This window comes from Vespula pensylvanica, chromosome 1 (assembly GCF_014466175.1).
Source record: "Vespula pensylvanica isolate Volc-1 chromosome 1, ASM1446617v1, whole genome shotgun sequence".
In the NCBI taxonomy this organism is placed as follows: Eukaryota; Metazoa; Arthropoda; class Insecta; order Hymenoptera; family Vespidae; genus Vespula; species Vespula pensylvanica.
The window spans coordinates 2,728,816-2,741,741 of NC_057685.1; the positions used below are offsets into that span (position 1 = coordinate 2,728,816).

Below are 12,926 nucleotides of genomic sequence, written 5' to 3' on the forward strand. Positions count from 1 at the left end.
CTCTAACAAAAATTTTCCTTATCATTCTGAAATAATTCTTGAAATCGATCTAACATCTTCGAGGAAGAAGAGAACGTTAGGTACTTAAATACATATATACTTATAGATTTATATATAAAATATATATATATATATATATGTAGAGATATATGTTTGACGTATAAAAGATACATCTAAGAAAAATTTTCCTTGTCTTTTTGAAATCATTTTTAAAATCAATCTGAGTAACTTTCGAAGAAGAAGAAGAACAAAAAACGAAGAAGTAAGTAAATAAAAACGAATAAATAAATAAATAAATAAATAAATAAATAAATAAATATCGAGAACGTTTTAAATAAAGTGAAAACCTTTTGTAGAAAAGACATCGATTTTCTTGCGAGTTAGCCATTAGTAAGATAAGCAAAAAGCGTTCAAGTTAAATAGTTTCAAGAAGGATAGAGAGAGAGTGCACCGTCACGATCCAGAAACAGGTGCGGAATCCTTGGTAATACGGATGCATTAGAACTCGACCTCACTCTATCCTTCTCTCTCTCTCTCTCTCTCTCTCTCTCTCTTTCACGTTCGTCGATTCATCGTCCAGGGCATTCGCGATAACGCGCCGTTATCGTGCAGTCCGTCTGCCAGGTCGATGTTATCGGGCGTGCTTCTGCTAATCGGCTTCAACCGAGTAAGTAAGTAAGAAAGAAAGAATGAAAGAAAGAAAGAAAGAAAGCAAGCAAGAGAATATAAAGATAAAGAGAAAGAGAGAGAGAGAGAGAGAGAGAGAGAGAGAGAGAGAGGGTGAGCGTTTATTCGAAAGGTAGAAGGGAGACACGACGGCTAGCTTCCTGAATCCTTCGCTAAGACGGTGGCATCGTACTGATGGACGGTAGGAAAGACGCTTACTTTGCTATCGTATGTATGTATGTATGTATGTACGTATGTATGTATGTAGTTATATGCCGGTATCTTTGAAATCGGCCTACGATAGGCTGGGGTCATCTGGGTCAACTTGTACCTTCCTGCATCGTCGTTTTCTTCTATTCCTTCCTACTACGTTTCTTCTTCTTCTTCTTCTTCTTCTTCTTCTTCTTCTGCTTCTACTTCTACTTCTTTTTCTGTTGCTTCTTCTTCTTATTTTTCTTATAGAATAGCTTAGCCTTCGTTTACGATCTATCTCAGGCGTTCGGTCTTACGGAAAGATAATTCCGATCAGGATGATGTCGAGTAATACATTGTTTTCGTTGGAGAAATACGAATGGAAATAGAATTATCCTCTTATATCATTGTCACGATTCGTTCTATTGGATCTTAAAACACGTGTTGCTATCAATTGACATTGATTAGTCGATTTTCTGGATTTTCTGTTGTTGTTCTTTCTTTTTTTTTTTAAAGATCTCTTACGTAAGATCTCTTTTGATAACTGTACTATGATAAAATTGCATTTTTATATATAGCCGTAGATATCTACTTATTTGTAAGAAAATTGATAATTAAAAGAGGGTGATTGTACTTTGAAAATTTTAACTTAATATATATATATATATATATATATATAAAATATATATTATATACATTAATGTTAATATATTAAATACATTATATATATATAATATATTAATATATATATATAATTATATAATTATATTAATATATTCAATTATTTTGATTAACTAGCAAAATACAAAGAAACTTTTTCCCCAAGCCAATATTATTATTATTATCGTTACATGATATTATATTTATTATTATCATCATCAGCATCATCGTCACCATCATCATCATTATCATTATTATTATTATTATTAAAAATCATTATTTTCTCACGTATAAAAGTGTTATCAATTCGAAGGGTCAAATATATAAGTCCGGTTAAGAATCGATAAGCACGATGCAGTTAGCAAGATGTTAAGAGCAGGCTGAGGGGTTAACTCTTCGGAGCTAAGTATACTAGGTGGCCTGGGACACGCGGACATGCGGAGAGCCGCATAATCGCGAGATTACGTAAGCACGGCGAGCTTGTGTTGTTACGCTATAATTAGGATCGGCATAACCGCCGGCAAAGCTAGCCACGCCGTTGTAAACTCGGCCGTGTGTAATCCGCATCGTATTAATATACCAGTCGATATATAAACGTTCGATGATAGCAAAGGGTGAAAGGGAGAAAAGGGAGAACGGAGAGATAGAAGGCTGTACGTAAAAGAAAAAAAAAAAGGATAAGATCGTCGTTTATCGTTGTCGATCGTTAGATATAAATTTCATTTCATTAGAATGATCGATTTTTTTAATCTTCTTCGTTTTTTCATCTTTATTGTTATTGTTATTATTATTTTTATTATTTTTATTATTGTCATAGATTTCATTAGAATGATCCGGTTTAAAAAATTCTTTTTTTATTTTTTCATCTTTATTATTATTATTATTATTATTATTATTATTATTATTTGTGTTATTGTTTTCGTTGTTGTTATCGTTACTATTATGTACGATATATTAAAGATTGTTAACTTAATTTTGGCAAATCGATTCTTTTGATTGACGAGCTCGATTTGTTTCGTCCTATTACTACAAATTCGTTGACTGATTACAAATTTTCATTATAATTATTTGTATTTGAATAAGTTTCGTTAATTAATTATACATTTATAATTCAAATGAAATTTCTCTCTCTTTCTTTCTCTCTCATCAAAAAAGAGAAATGATAATAACCATAAACGAAAAAAAAAGAAAGAAAAGAAAGGAGTATAGAGAAAGAAAAAAGAAGAGAAGAGAAGAGAAGAGAAAACAGAAGAAAGAAAGAAAGAAAGAAAGAAAGAAAGAAAGAAAGAAAGAAACATTTTCGAATCATTTGGGAAGAGGGTCATAATTACAATACATGAGGCACGTACTTCGTATCTTTCCCATTGCAAGATTTGAATAAGCAGCTAATAAATCAGATTTCGTGAAGCTTTCGCGGGGGTGATTTACGAGAGGAATGATAAAAGAGAGAAGAAAGAAGAGAAAGAGGAGGAGAAGAAGAAGAAGAAGAAGAAGAAGAAGAAGAAGAAGACAAAGACGAAGAAAAAGGAGGAGGAGAAGAAGAAGAAGAAGAAGAAAGAAAGAAAGAAAGAAAGAAAAAGAGGAGTGACGTAGAAGCGACGTTTCGCATCGATCGATCTATACTCGGGGCTAAGTATCGCTAAACGGGCGGAGTTTAATAAATTAATAATCCCATCGCCATCGTAACTCGAGAATATTGATATTAGTGGTATTAATAGGGTTAGGTAGATAGGTAGATAGGTAGATAGGTAGGTAGGTAGGTAGGTAGGTAGGTAGGTAGGTAGGTAGGAAGATAGATAGGTAGAAAGTAGTAGTAGTAGTAGTGGTAACGTTGATGATGGTGTCCATCGTAAGATCGTCGGTGGTGCGACGTGCTCTCGCACCCATGGATCGACGGTCACGAGCGTGAAATTCGTGCGGGCCTCGGTGAAAATCAAGATCTCCGCGAGTCTTCTGGCCGACGTATGCTTGATTAATACCCGCCCGTAATTACGCGGCTGCCCGAGGCTTTCGAAGGGCGTATGTGAGAGAAGAGGGCAGTCCTCGTTGATTCGCTCGAACGAAGAAGAAGGATGCCGCAAGGCTGAGAGTAAGAGAGAGAGAGAGAGAGAGAGAGAGAGAGAGAGAGAGAGAGAGAGAGAGAGAGAGAGAGAGAGAGAGGGAAGATGAATAGGAAGAAAAAGAAAGGGTGGAGGAGGCTGTTAAGGCAACGCGAGCGAACGAAACCCTGACAGATTTCATCGTGGGCTGACGTAAACAATTTGCGAATGTAAATACCTGTTGAATATTGAGCGTGTTGAGAGAGAAAGAGAGAGAGAAAGAGAGAGAGAGAGAGAGAGAGAGAGGCCTCACACCGAGTCTCTCGCACCTTACAGAGCCGTTTACCCTTTAAACTCGTGATTACTCTCTGCGCCACCTCGGCCAGCCCTTCCACCCACCCACCGCGAAGGGAGACTGTACCTACGTCATTGGCATAAATTATGCGAACGTCGTAGCCGTCGGTGCTTCCAACACCTTCCTTCGTTCTTTCTTTCTTTCTTTCTTTTTTTGTTTATTTATTTCCTTTAGTTCTTCTTCCTTCTCTTTCTCTTTCTTTCTCTTTCTCTCTCTCTCTCTCTCTCTTTCTCTCTCTCTCTCTCTCTCTCTCTCTCTCTATCTATCTATCTATCTTTCTTTTACTTCTCACGTGCAAGTTTCATATAGAAGGGAACAATCGACAGGCTTTATATATATATATACAAAATAAAAAGAAAAAAGTAAAAAAAAAATGTGCAAAGATCCTACGTACAAGATACAGATAAAGATGAATGCTTATGACGATCAATATATTTTTCTTCTCCTTTCATTAGATTTATCTCCTACAAATACGATCTTTAATCGTTACTATCATCCATTGGATGGAATAATCTAATCTATACGATGTATAAAATTAATAGACGTTCGTAAAAAAAAATCTAATGAATCTAGAATTATTATTGGAATAGAAATGATTCCTATGGAGATAGGAAATAAGATGACGTTTTGTTAAACTTTCTCACTTATGTACGGTAAGCATTATAAATCAGCATAAGTAATTCCTCAATAAGAATCTCGTTGCCGATAAGATTGATAAGTGGTTCGATATTTAGATGACTTCCTCACCCTCTCCCCTCCCTCCTCCTCCTCCACGTTTGTTCAAGACTTTCATTTAATTGCCCTCGACCGATTCTAACGGTATCACTGATAACGGTCTAGAATAATCTCTCCTTCTTATCCTTTTACGCCCGTCTTGTCTCGACGAACGATAATCGTTTACTTCTCTTTTTATCATCTTTTTTCTGTTATTCAGCACTTCCGCCGAAGCACTGACTCATTCGATAGAAAGTTACAAGCTTAGAAACGTTGTTTTAGTGTTACAAATTATAAATGTATGTATATATATATATATGTGTGCATGTGTATATGTATGTATGTGTATGTATATATAACGCATCAGGAACCTTGAAGAGATTCTACTCACCGTCTTGATTCATTCCATGGCCACCGTCATCTATATAAAAAAAACAAAAAAAAAAGAATTTAGATTATAGATTAATAGTGAAACAATACTTAAATGAATTTTTTATGTACGCTTAAATCTTTAATATTTCTTGAAACAATCTTTTAGGTTCTTTCTTGTTATTTGTCACAGCGCTATTTTAATCTCTCATTTTTCTAATGAATGTTTAATATTTTTTTTATTTAATATTATCTACATATATATATATATATATAAATTTGTTCTATTATATCTTTAATAAAATATATTAAAATCTCCAACATTCGATCAAAATTCTGGCAAAGACAAATAATAGAAATAATCCAAATTTTATTTCAATTTTAGATTGTATATAATATTATAATATACATACATATATATATATTATCGTAAAGGATGTTCCATTTAAATGAGAATACATTTTCAATATTATTCGACAGACATTTTTCATTTGTAAATAAAAAATGTTGAGATAATCTTACTGAAATGTTTCATTTTATTATATTAAAATCAATGTTACAACAATGAAATATAAAAAAAGAAAGAGAAACAAATAGAGAAAGAGAAAGAGAAAGAGAAAGAGAAAGACGATAAGCGTCGGAGTCTCTTATAGTTTAAGTCGAATGTACCCGCCCTCGGGTCATGACAACCAAGCCTCGATGGAAACTCGCACTGCAACCTATTTGTACTTGGACTTGGACTTGGTATCGCCGCATCTCGCAATGTTCCTTTATTTAACCCCATAAATAACCGACGCTATCTCACCCCGAATGCTTTCGTAAGAGCGCGAACGAAGCTGCGCGGACTACTCCAACGAAATATTACGTGCTGCCATTCAAACTGTTACGGAATTTACATGCCGAGTTTCTCTCTAATACGTATAAATAGATACAAGTAAAAAATTTATCCACGCTAGATATCATATAGAATAATTGATTAATCGATTTATCCGCGACCGTGCGAAGCGATAATTTCTAGACAATTAATTTGAGACTCAAAAAAAATATATATATACATATATAAAAAAAAAAAACCGCTCGCTAATTATAATGATTACTTTAATCGATTCGGCAATGTAACAAAATTTTTTTTCATTTTTCTTTTCTCTGTCTTTTTTTTCTATTTTTTTTTTTTTTTTTTTCTTCTTGAAAACCCTCGTTAACCTACGAATACATTTCTAGACATTTATTTTCCAGACATTTTATATGTGCGTTTTAGAGTTTTAGAGTTTTTTTCAGTAGGTGTAAAAAAAGACAAGGGAAGAAGAGAAAGAAAAAAAGAGGAGAGGTAACATTAATAATACCCAAGCAAATCGTTCGAGTTATGTATAGAGTCGTATGTTTTAGATCAATGATAAATGATTGTACCTTCTAATATATCGTAAAATTGACTGATCTAATATCGTCTTGTTTATATGATGGAACGATGGTTAAATAAATATTACATTGATATAGACCGTACCGTATAGGTGGATACCTCTATCTAGTCTATACGTATATGTCTAAATATTTTTTTTATATATTTTTTTTTTTTTACGACAGATGGGACATTAATCTCTCTCTCTCTCTCTCTCTCTCTCTCTCTCTCTCTCTCCCTCTTTCTCTTTCTTTGATTTTCTTATCGTAAATAAGATCGTTAATGATCGGTAGAGGCTAGGTAGAGACCAGTAAAATTTCTTATTTCGTTCGATAAGCTAGCAGCGGCGAAATCAACCGTCGTCGTTATTATTTACGATTATATCGACGTGCCAACGTCATTAAGCAAACCCGAGGATGCCTCGCGTATGCGGTATGATTATGACATTCGACTGATAGTCTCCTCCTAGTCGTATTCGTCGTCATCGTCGGCGTAGTCGTAGTCGTAGTCGTAGTGTAATCTTGCTCGTCGTCGTCGTCGTCGTCGTCGTCGTCGTCGTTGTTTCTTCGATAAAATTTATTGGCCGATTTCAGGATAGCCAGTAGACTTTCAGTAGCTACTTTTACAGTTAAACTCATCGCGGCATCTTTCTATCAATGGATGAAAACAAAACAAGACGAATATTCCAAGAAGAAAAATATGTCGTCGATGATAATAACGAAAATAAAAAAAAAAAAGAAAAGAAATATACAAAAAAAGAAATATATATATATATATATATATATATATATATGTACGTACAGATATAATTACTCGAAGAAGAATTCGTAGACGATGAGTCATCGAATGCACCATCGATTCTCATAAGAATTTATTTATTTATATAATTTTTTTATCTCCGTCATTCTATTCTATTTATTTATTTATTTATTACCATTATCATTATCATCATCATTATCTTTGTAATTACCAATAATATATTAGAAAGCGTGCATCTGGTTAAACCTATTTCAATATTGTATACATTCTCGTAAACTTGTTGCATGTTCGTTTGGAAAAAAAAAAAAAAAAAAAGAAAAAAAGGAAAAAGGAAAAGGAAAGAGAAAAATAGAAAAAAGAAAAAAATTACGTCAGTCTGAATAGTGAACGGTTAATTATTTTATTCTATCGCGTAGTAGACGTAGTTTTTTTCTTGTTTGCTTCTTTTTTTCTTTCCTTCTCTTTTTTCTTCATTCTTTACTAGAATAAAGGACAACTTTTGCTAGGAACTTTATTCCGTTTAATAATTTTTCTTTTTTTATCGAGAGATCACGAAAGAGAGAAAGAAAAAAAGTATATAACGTTGATCGATCTCGGAACATCGACGTACTTAATCGAGAAGAGCAAAAATCTCTTGATTGAAAGTTCGATACAACGAAAATGTAACATTTCGTACAAACTTTCTCACATTTCTTGCGATATCGATCTCCGTATTGAATTTTATATAGCAATCGAGTTAACGTCATCGATTATCTACTATCTTGCTTTTTTTACTTTCATTCCGTTGACAATAATTACATAAACCCTTCCAAACGTCGATTATCTTAATTATGAAGCGACATAATGGAATCCAAAAGACATTTAATCTCGCTTAGTCACGTTCGCGAAAGTAATCGGAGATGGAGGTTGATGTCAATAATAAAACAATAAACCGATTTAAAATACGACACATCTGATGTACGAAATAATTGTTATATAGTTGGTTATATATGGTATCAATAGTGTATAGTATATATGTTCGAGAATAGCGAGATGGGGTGGATAATGAAGTGGGGAGGTCACTAAACGATTTAATTCTTATTAGCAAACACGGAGATTACATAGTCGATATTTTCCGATGGCAAATAATGTGTCGATGTATTTTAATGTGTGTATGTATGTATGTATGTAGGTATCTATGTGTGTTATGTTATGTATTAGTATTTTATTCGTATTTAAGAGAATATGTGGTATGGTATTAATTACAAATTAATGCGAGCGCATAGACACGCACCATTAGAGATAATCGAAGACTGGTAAGTGTCTTGAATCGATGTCTCTTTTTCACGAGAGAGAGAGAGAGAGAGAGAGAGAGAGAGAGAGAGAGAGAGAGAGAGAGAGAGAGAGAGAGAGCAAATATATATTCACTTAGAGATAAAGAGTATCTAAGTATGTATAAGTTTTTTACATAAACGCGATTGTAAAAGATTTGTAACGGGAGCTTGACAATATTATATTAGGAATCGATCGAAGAACGATCGAAGTAACGATCTAAGATCGCGAGATCGAAAAAAAGAAGAATGGAAAGAAAGTAAAATAAAAGAGAAGAGAAAAGAAAAAGTAAAAAAATAAAAAGGAGAAAGAATTTATTATATTGTAAATTACAACGTATCTCGAAATAAATACTATGGACTAATCGTTTGCGAACTTGTTATACGTTATACGTACGACTGTATCGTTCATTTTGGTTTTTTCGTTGTTTTTTTCTTTTTTCTTTTCTTTTTTTTTCTTCGCATATAAAATACGATAATTACAAAGTGTCGGCTCTTTAGGATTTTCTATTTGAGCATTGCGCGTACACAGTTATATTTTTTATGAAAAATATTCTATTAATGATACGTCAATTAAATATATTTTCTTTTCTTTTATTTTTTCTTATTTTATATACACGTATATATATATATATATATACACATAGTGTGTGTGTGTGTGTGTGTGTGTATATATATGCCTCTCTATCGTGCACGTGGGCAATAAATTCTAACGAGTGCGGATAACAACCCACTTATGATTATATACGAAAACGAACGACTCGTGATCTTTTTACAAATGCGTGAATATTTCCAAAAGCGAAAGAAAGTTCAAGAGCTTAAATTGAGATTAAGTTTTCGAAGAAGCACAGTTTATCGCTGTCACGCGTTACATTGTCGTATTTATTATCCTCCTCGATTCTCGTCGATTATTTGGATATTAGATCGGCGATATCGATAATATATCCAAGAAGATATTTAGAATCACGTTATATCGAAGATTTTAATTTCCCTCTCAGTATCTCTCTTTCTCTCTTTCTTTTTTTCTTTGTTTCTGTTTCTATATGTCTCTCTAACCCATCTTACCAATCACAGCGTGATACAACAAATATTTAGAATCGCAATGAGCCACTAACGCGTGTATGATAAATATGATTAATACGTAGCAATGCGGATAATTGAAAAACCGGTATCTATAGGACAACTATAGATATCATCTAGTATAACGAAACGATCTTTAAAAGATCGATCATAAATCTTTCTTTTACGAAATACTAATTCACTTAGCAATTAATCATCGTACCAAAATTACCAATCCATTATCTATTATCTCATTATGAAAATAAATATAAATATGCATGTGTATGTGTGTACATATTTTTTTCATAATGAAAGAGAGGAGAGAGAGAGAGAAAGAGAGAGAGAGAGAGAGAGAGAGAGAAAGAGAGAGAGAGAGAGATCGTTTTCGTTCGGTAGAGAGAGATCGTTTTCGTTCGGTAGATTTCACTCAACGTAAACCCAACACCATGAAAAGTGTTAATAATAAACGATACCACGGATCAAATTTTAATTCATCTCAAAATCTTTCACATCCTTATTTTAATTTCACCCTTATTTTAATACATATACATAGACACCTATATATACGTACATATATAAAGAGAGAATATTCCAAATGTGTGGTCTCAAGATTGGTCCTAGTACGATATTGTCAAATAGTTGATATCATTAGATTTAACGACTCCTTCTCAACTTTCTCTTTTCTCTCTCCCTCTCTCTCTCTCTCTCTCTCTCATTCTATCTAATCATTCATCCATCTATCCATCTATCCATCTATCCACCTATCCACCTATCTATCTATCTATCTATCTATCTATCTATCTATCTATCTATCTATCTCTCTTCCTTCCTTTCTTTCTTCCTTCTTTTATCTTTATCTTTTTCTTTCTTTTTCGTATCGAGAGCTCATGCCTTGTCACTGGCTCCTGCCATGGCGGCAGCCTTTCATCTTCCTTAACCAGCACCACTGTCTTTCCAAGTCCCGAACGATGTTACATTTACGTGCTCGCACACAATCATGAAGAACCAAGAAAGAGAAAGAAAGAAATATATATATATATATATATATATATATATATATATATATATATATATAGAGAGAGAGAGAGAGAGAGAGAGAGAGGGAGAGAGAGAGTAAGAGAGAAAAGGACGAAGGACGAACTCTTCAGGATATCTCGAGCATTACCTCTTCTTCTTCGTCTGTCTGTTCGGATCGTTGTGTCGCGTTCCAAAGCACGTAGTACTTTCGAACGTATGCACCTACACGTGAACGAGTACGATGAGTGTTCAGGGTGAAGTGGAGGAGGATGAGGATGAGGATAAGGATGAGGATGAGGATGAGGATGAGAATGAAGAAGGAGAAGGGTGGAAGCAAGTCGAATGTTCGCAAGGCATCCGAGCAACTTCAGCTAACTCGATTGTTCCGTATGGAACAAGGCCGTCTTTCACGCGTTCTGACTACGACGAGTCGAAGTTCTCTCCCTTTCTCTCTCTCTCTCTCTCTCTCTCTCTCTCTCTATCTCTCTCTTTCTTTCTTTCTCTTTATCTATGTGTGTGTCTGTTTTTTTTTTGTTTCTTTCTCTGTCTGCTGTGTGCTCCCTTTTTCTCTTTATAGTCGCGCTATGGTTGTGTTTTCGTTTGATTCGATATCCCGCAGATCAAAGATTTAATTAGGATCACTTTTGCTAAGAGTTATCATCCTCGTTGATGAGAACGAATGATCTTACAATTAGATTGATCTATACGTATACGTATGTATATGGATATGTGTATGATGTAGCGATTTCTTTTGTAATTAAATCAGTTTTGATATACATCTATGTATATACGTATATATATATATATATATATATATATATATATATATATATATATATATTCGAATTGTAATAGTAATGAATCGTATCAAATCCTTTACTGAATCGAAGGATTATTAATTTCAATTATATTTCATATATTAATACAGGTAATATAATTTAAAAAATATATATATATATAATATATAAGATATAAATAATAAAAAAAGAAGGATATACATATACGCATAGTTAATTGCAATTAATTTTAGCTCACGTACGTTTAACAGACGAATAAAATTCTTCCGGATCGATTTTGAAAATTTCATTTAATTTTGATTAATTCACATGTATATTCGTTTACATACGTGTATACCAAAATCGATTTTTGCGAAGAAATATTTGAACGATCTGTGCGTATACATACCTACGTACATAGATATGCGTAACTTTGAAGACTCGTCAGAAAACAGTTGTTAAAGATATTCGAGGATGAAAGATAAGAATATAAAAAGAAAATCAAACAAAAAAAATATACAGACACACACACACATATATAAATATATATATATATATATATATATATATATATATATAAGATCTACTCGAGAGGTTGCATCGTCATCGTTCGAGATCGTAATGGAAGCGCCGGCTGTGTGCTTGCCGGGACGAAGATTTATCGGCGGCTTTCCACGAAGCACGTGCCTCGACCTTTTTGCCCGGTACCACATTCCTATCGGTTATATGTACCACACTGTGCGGCTTCGGGGTTAAGAATAAGTAAGCTCGTGTTCGATCGACAGTATTCGCGGGCTTCATTTCTTCTTAACGCACGCACACAAGCATATCAACGTATCTAGGGATAATGGAAAGAAAAAAAAAAAAGAAGAAAAAAGAAAAAAAGAAGAAAGAAAAGACAAGAAAATCAAAACGAAAAGAGAAACGAAAAGGAAAAGGAAAAGAAAAAGTTTTAGCTTCTCCGATGAGATCTCTTTCTTTTTCTTTTTCTCTTTCTCTCTTACACGCGCTTTTCTCTATCCCTTGCCGGTATTAATTATCGCGCGGTAATATTCTAAGCTCGTGCACAACGAAGAAGCAAGGAGATAAGAACCTGTGCCTCGTTTTATCGACCATTATGGAGAATGCGAGGAGAAAGAGAGAAAAAGAGAGAGAGAGAGAGGGGGGGGGAAGGAAGAGAAGGAAAAAATTGGAAGAAGTATAGAAAATAGAGAAGGACACCAAAGCGATAGCGATTCACGACGATCATTGAGTAATTATCGTTCAATGAAGAACTTGCATATTTTAATAAAAAATTATAAATAAATAAATAAGTAAAGGAAAGAGAGAGAGAGAGAGAGAGAGAGAGAGAGAGAGAGAGAGAGAGAGAAGATAAGAAGAAGAAAGAAAAGCTTCGCGTGTTGTTTAATAAGTAATGACTTATATCGTGCACAGGCACATAGATATATACAACGTGATACCTAAAAGTTTCGCGATCGAGATTGCTCTTACGGCGTTCGATTTTATCGCTCGATATGCACCGATTAGTCACGGCTTAAGTGCTGTTTGAACTCCCTGATTTACGCGTACAGAAAAAGAGGATGGAAAGAAAGATATATATATATATATATATAT

At 33.7% G+C, this 12,926-nt stretch overlaps 1 protein-coding gene across 1 annotated transcript in view; it reads right to left on the minus strand.

Moving 5' to 3' along the window:
• Window positions 1-12,926, minus strand: part of LOC122628024 (neurogenic protein mastermind) — a 188,063-nt gene that overhangs the window by 129,666 nt on the left and 45,471 nt on the right. The window contains exon 3 of the mRNA XM_043809823.1: window positions 5,018-5,047. Coding sequence (XP_043665758.1) covers window positions 5,018-5,047 — 30 coding nt within the window. The remainder of the gene's footprint in view (window positions 1-5,017; window positions 5,048-12,926) is intronic.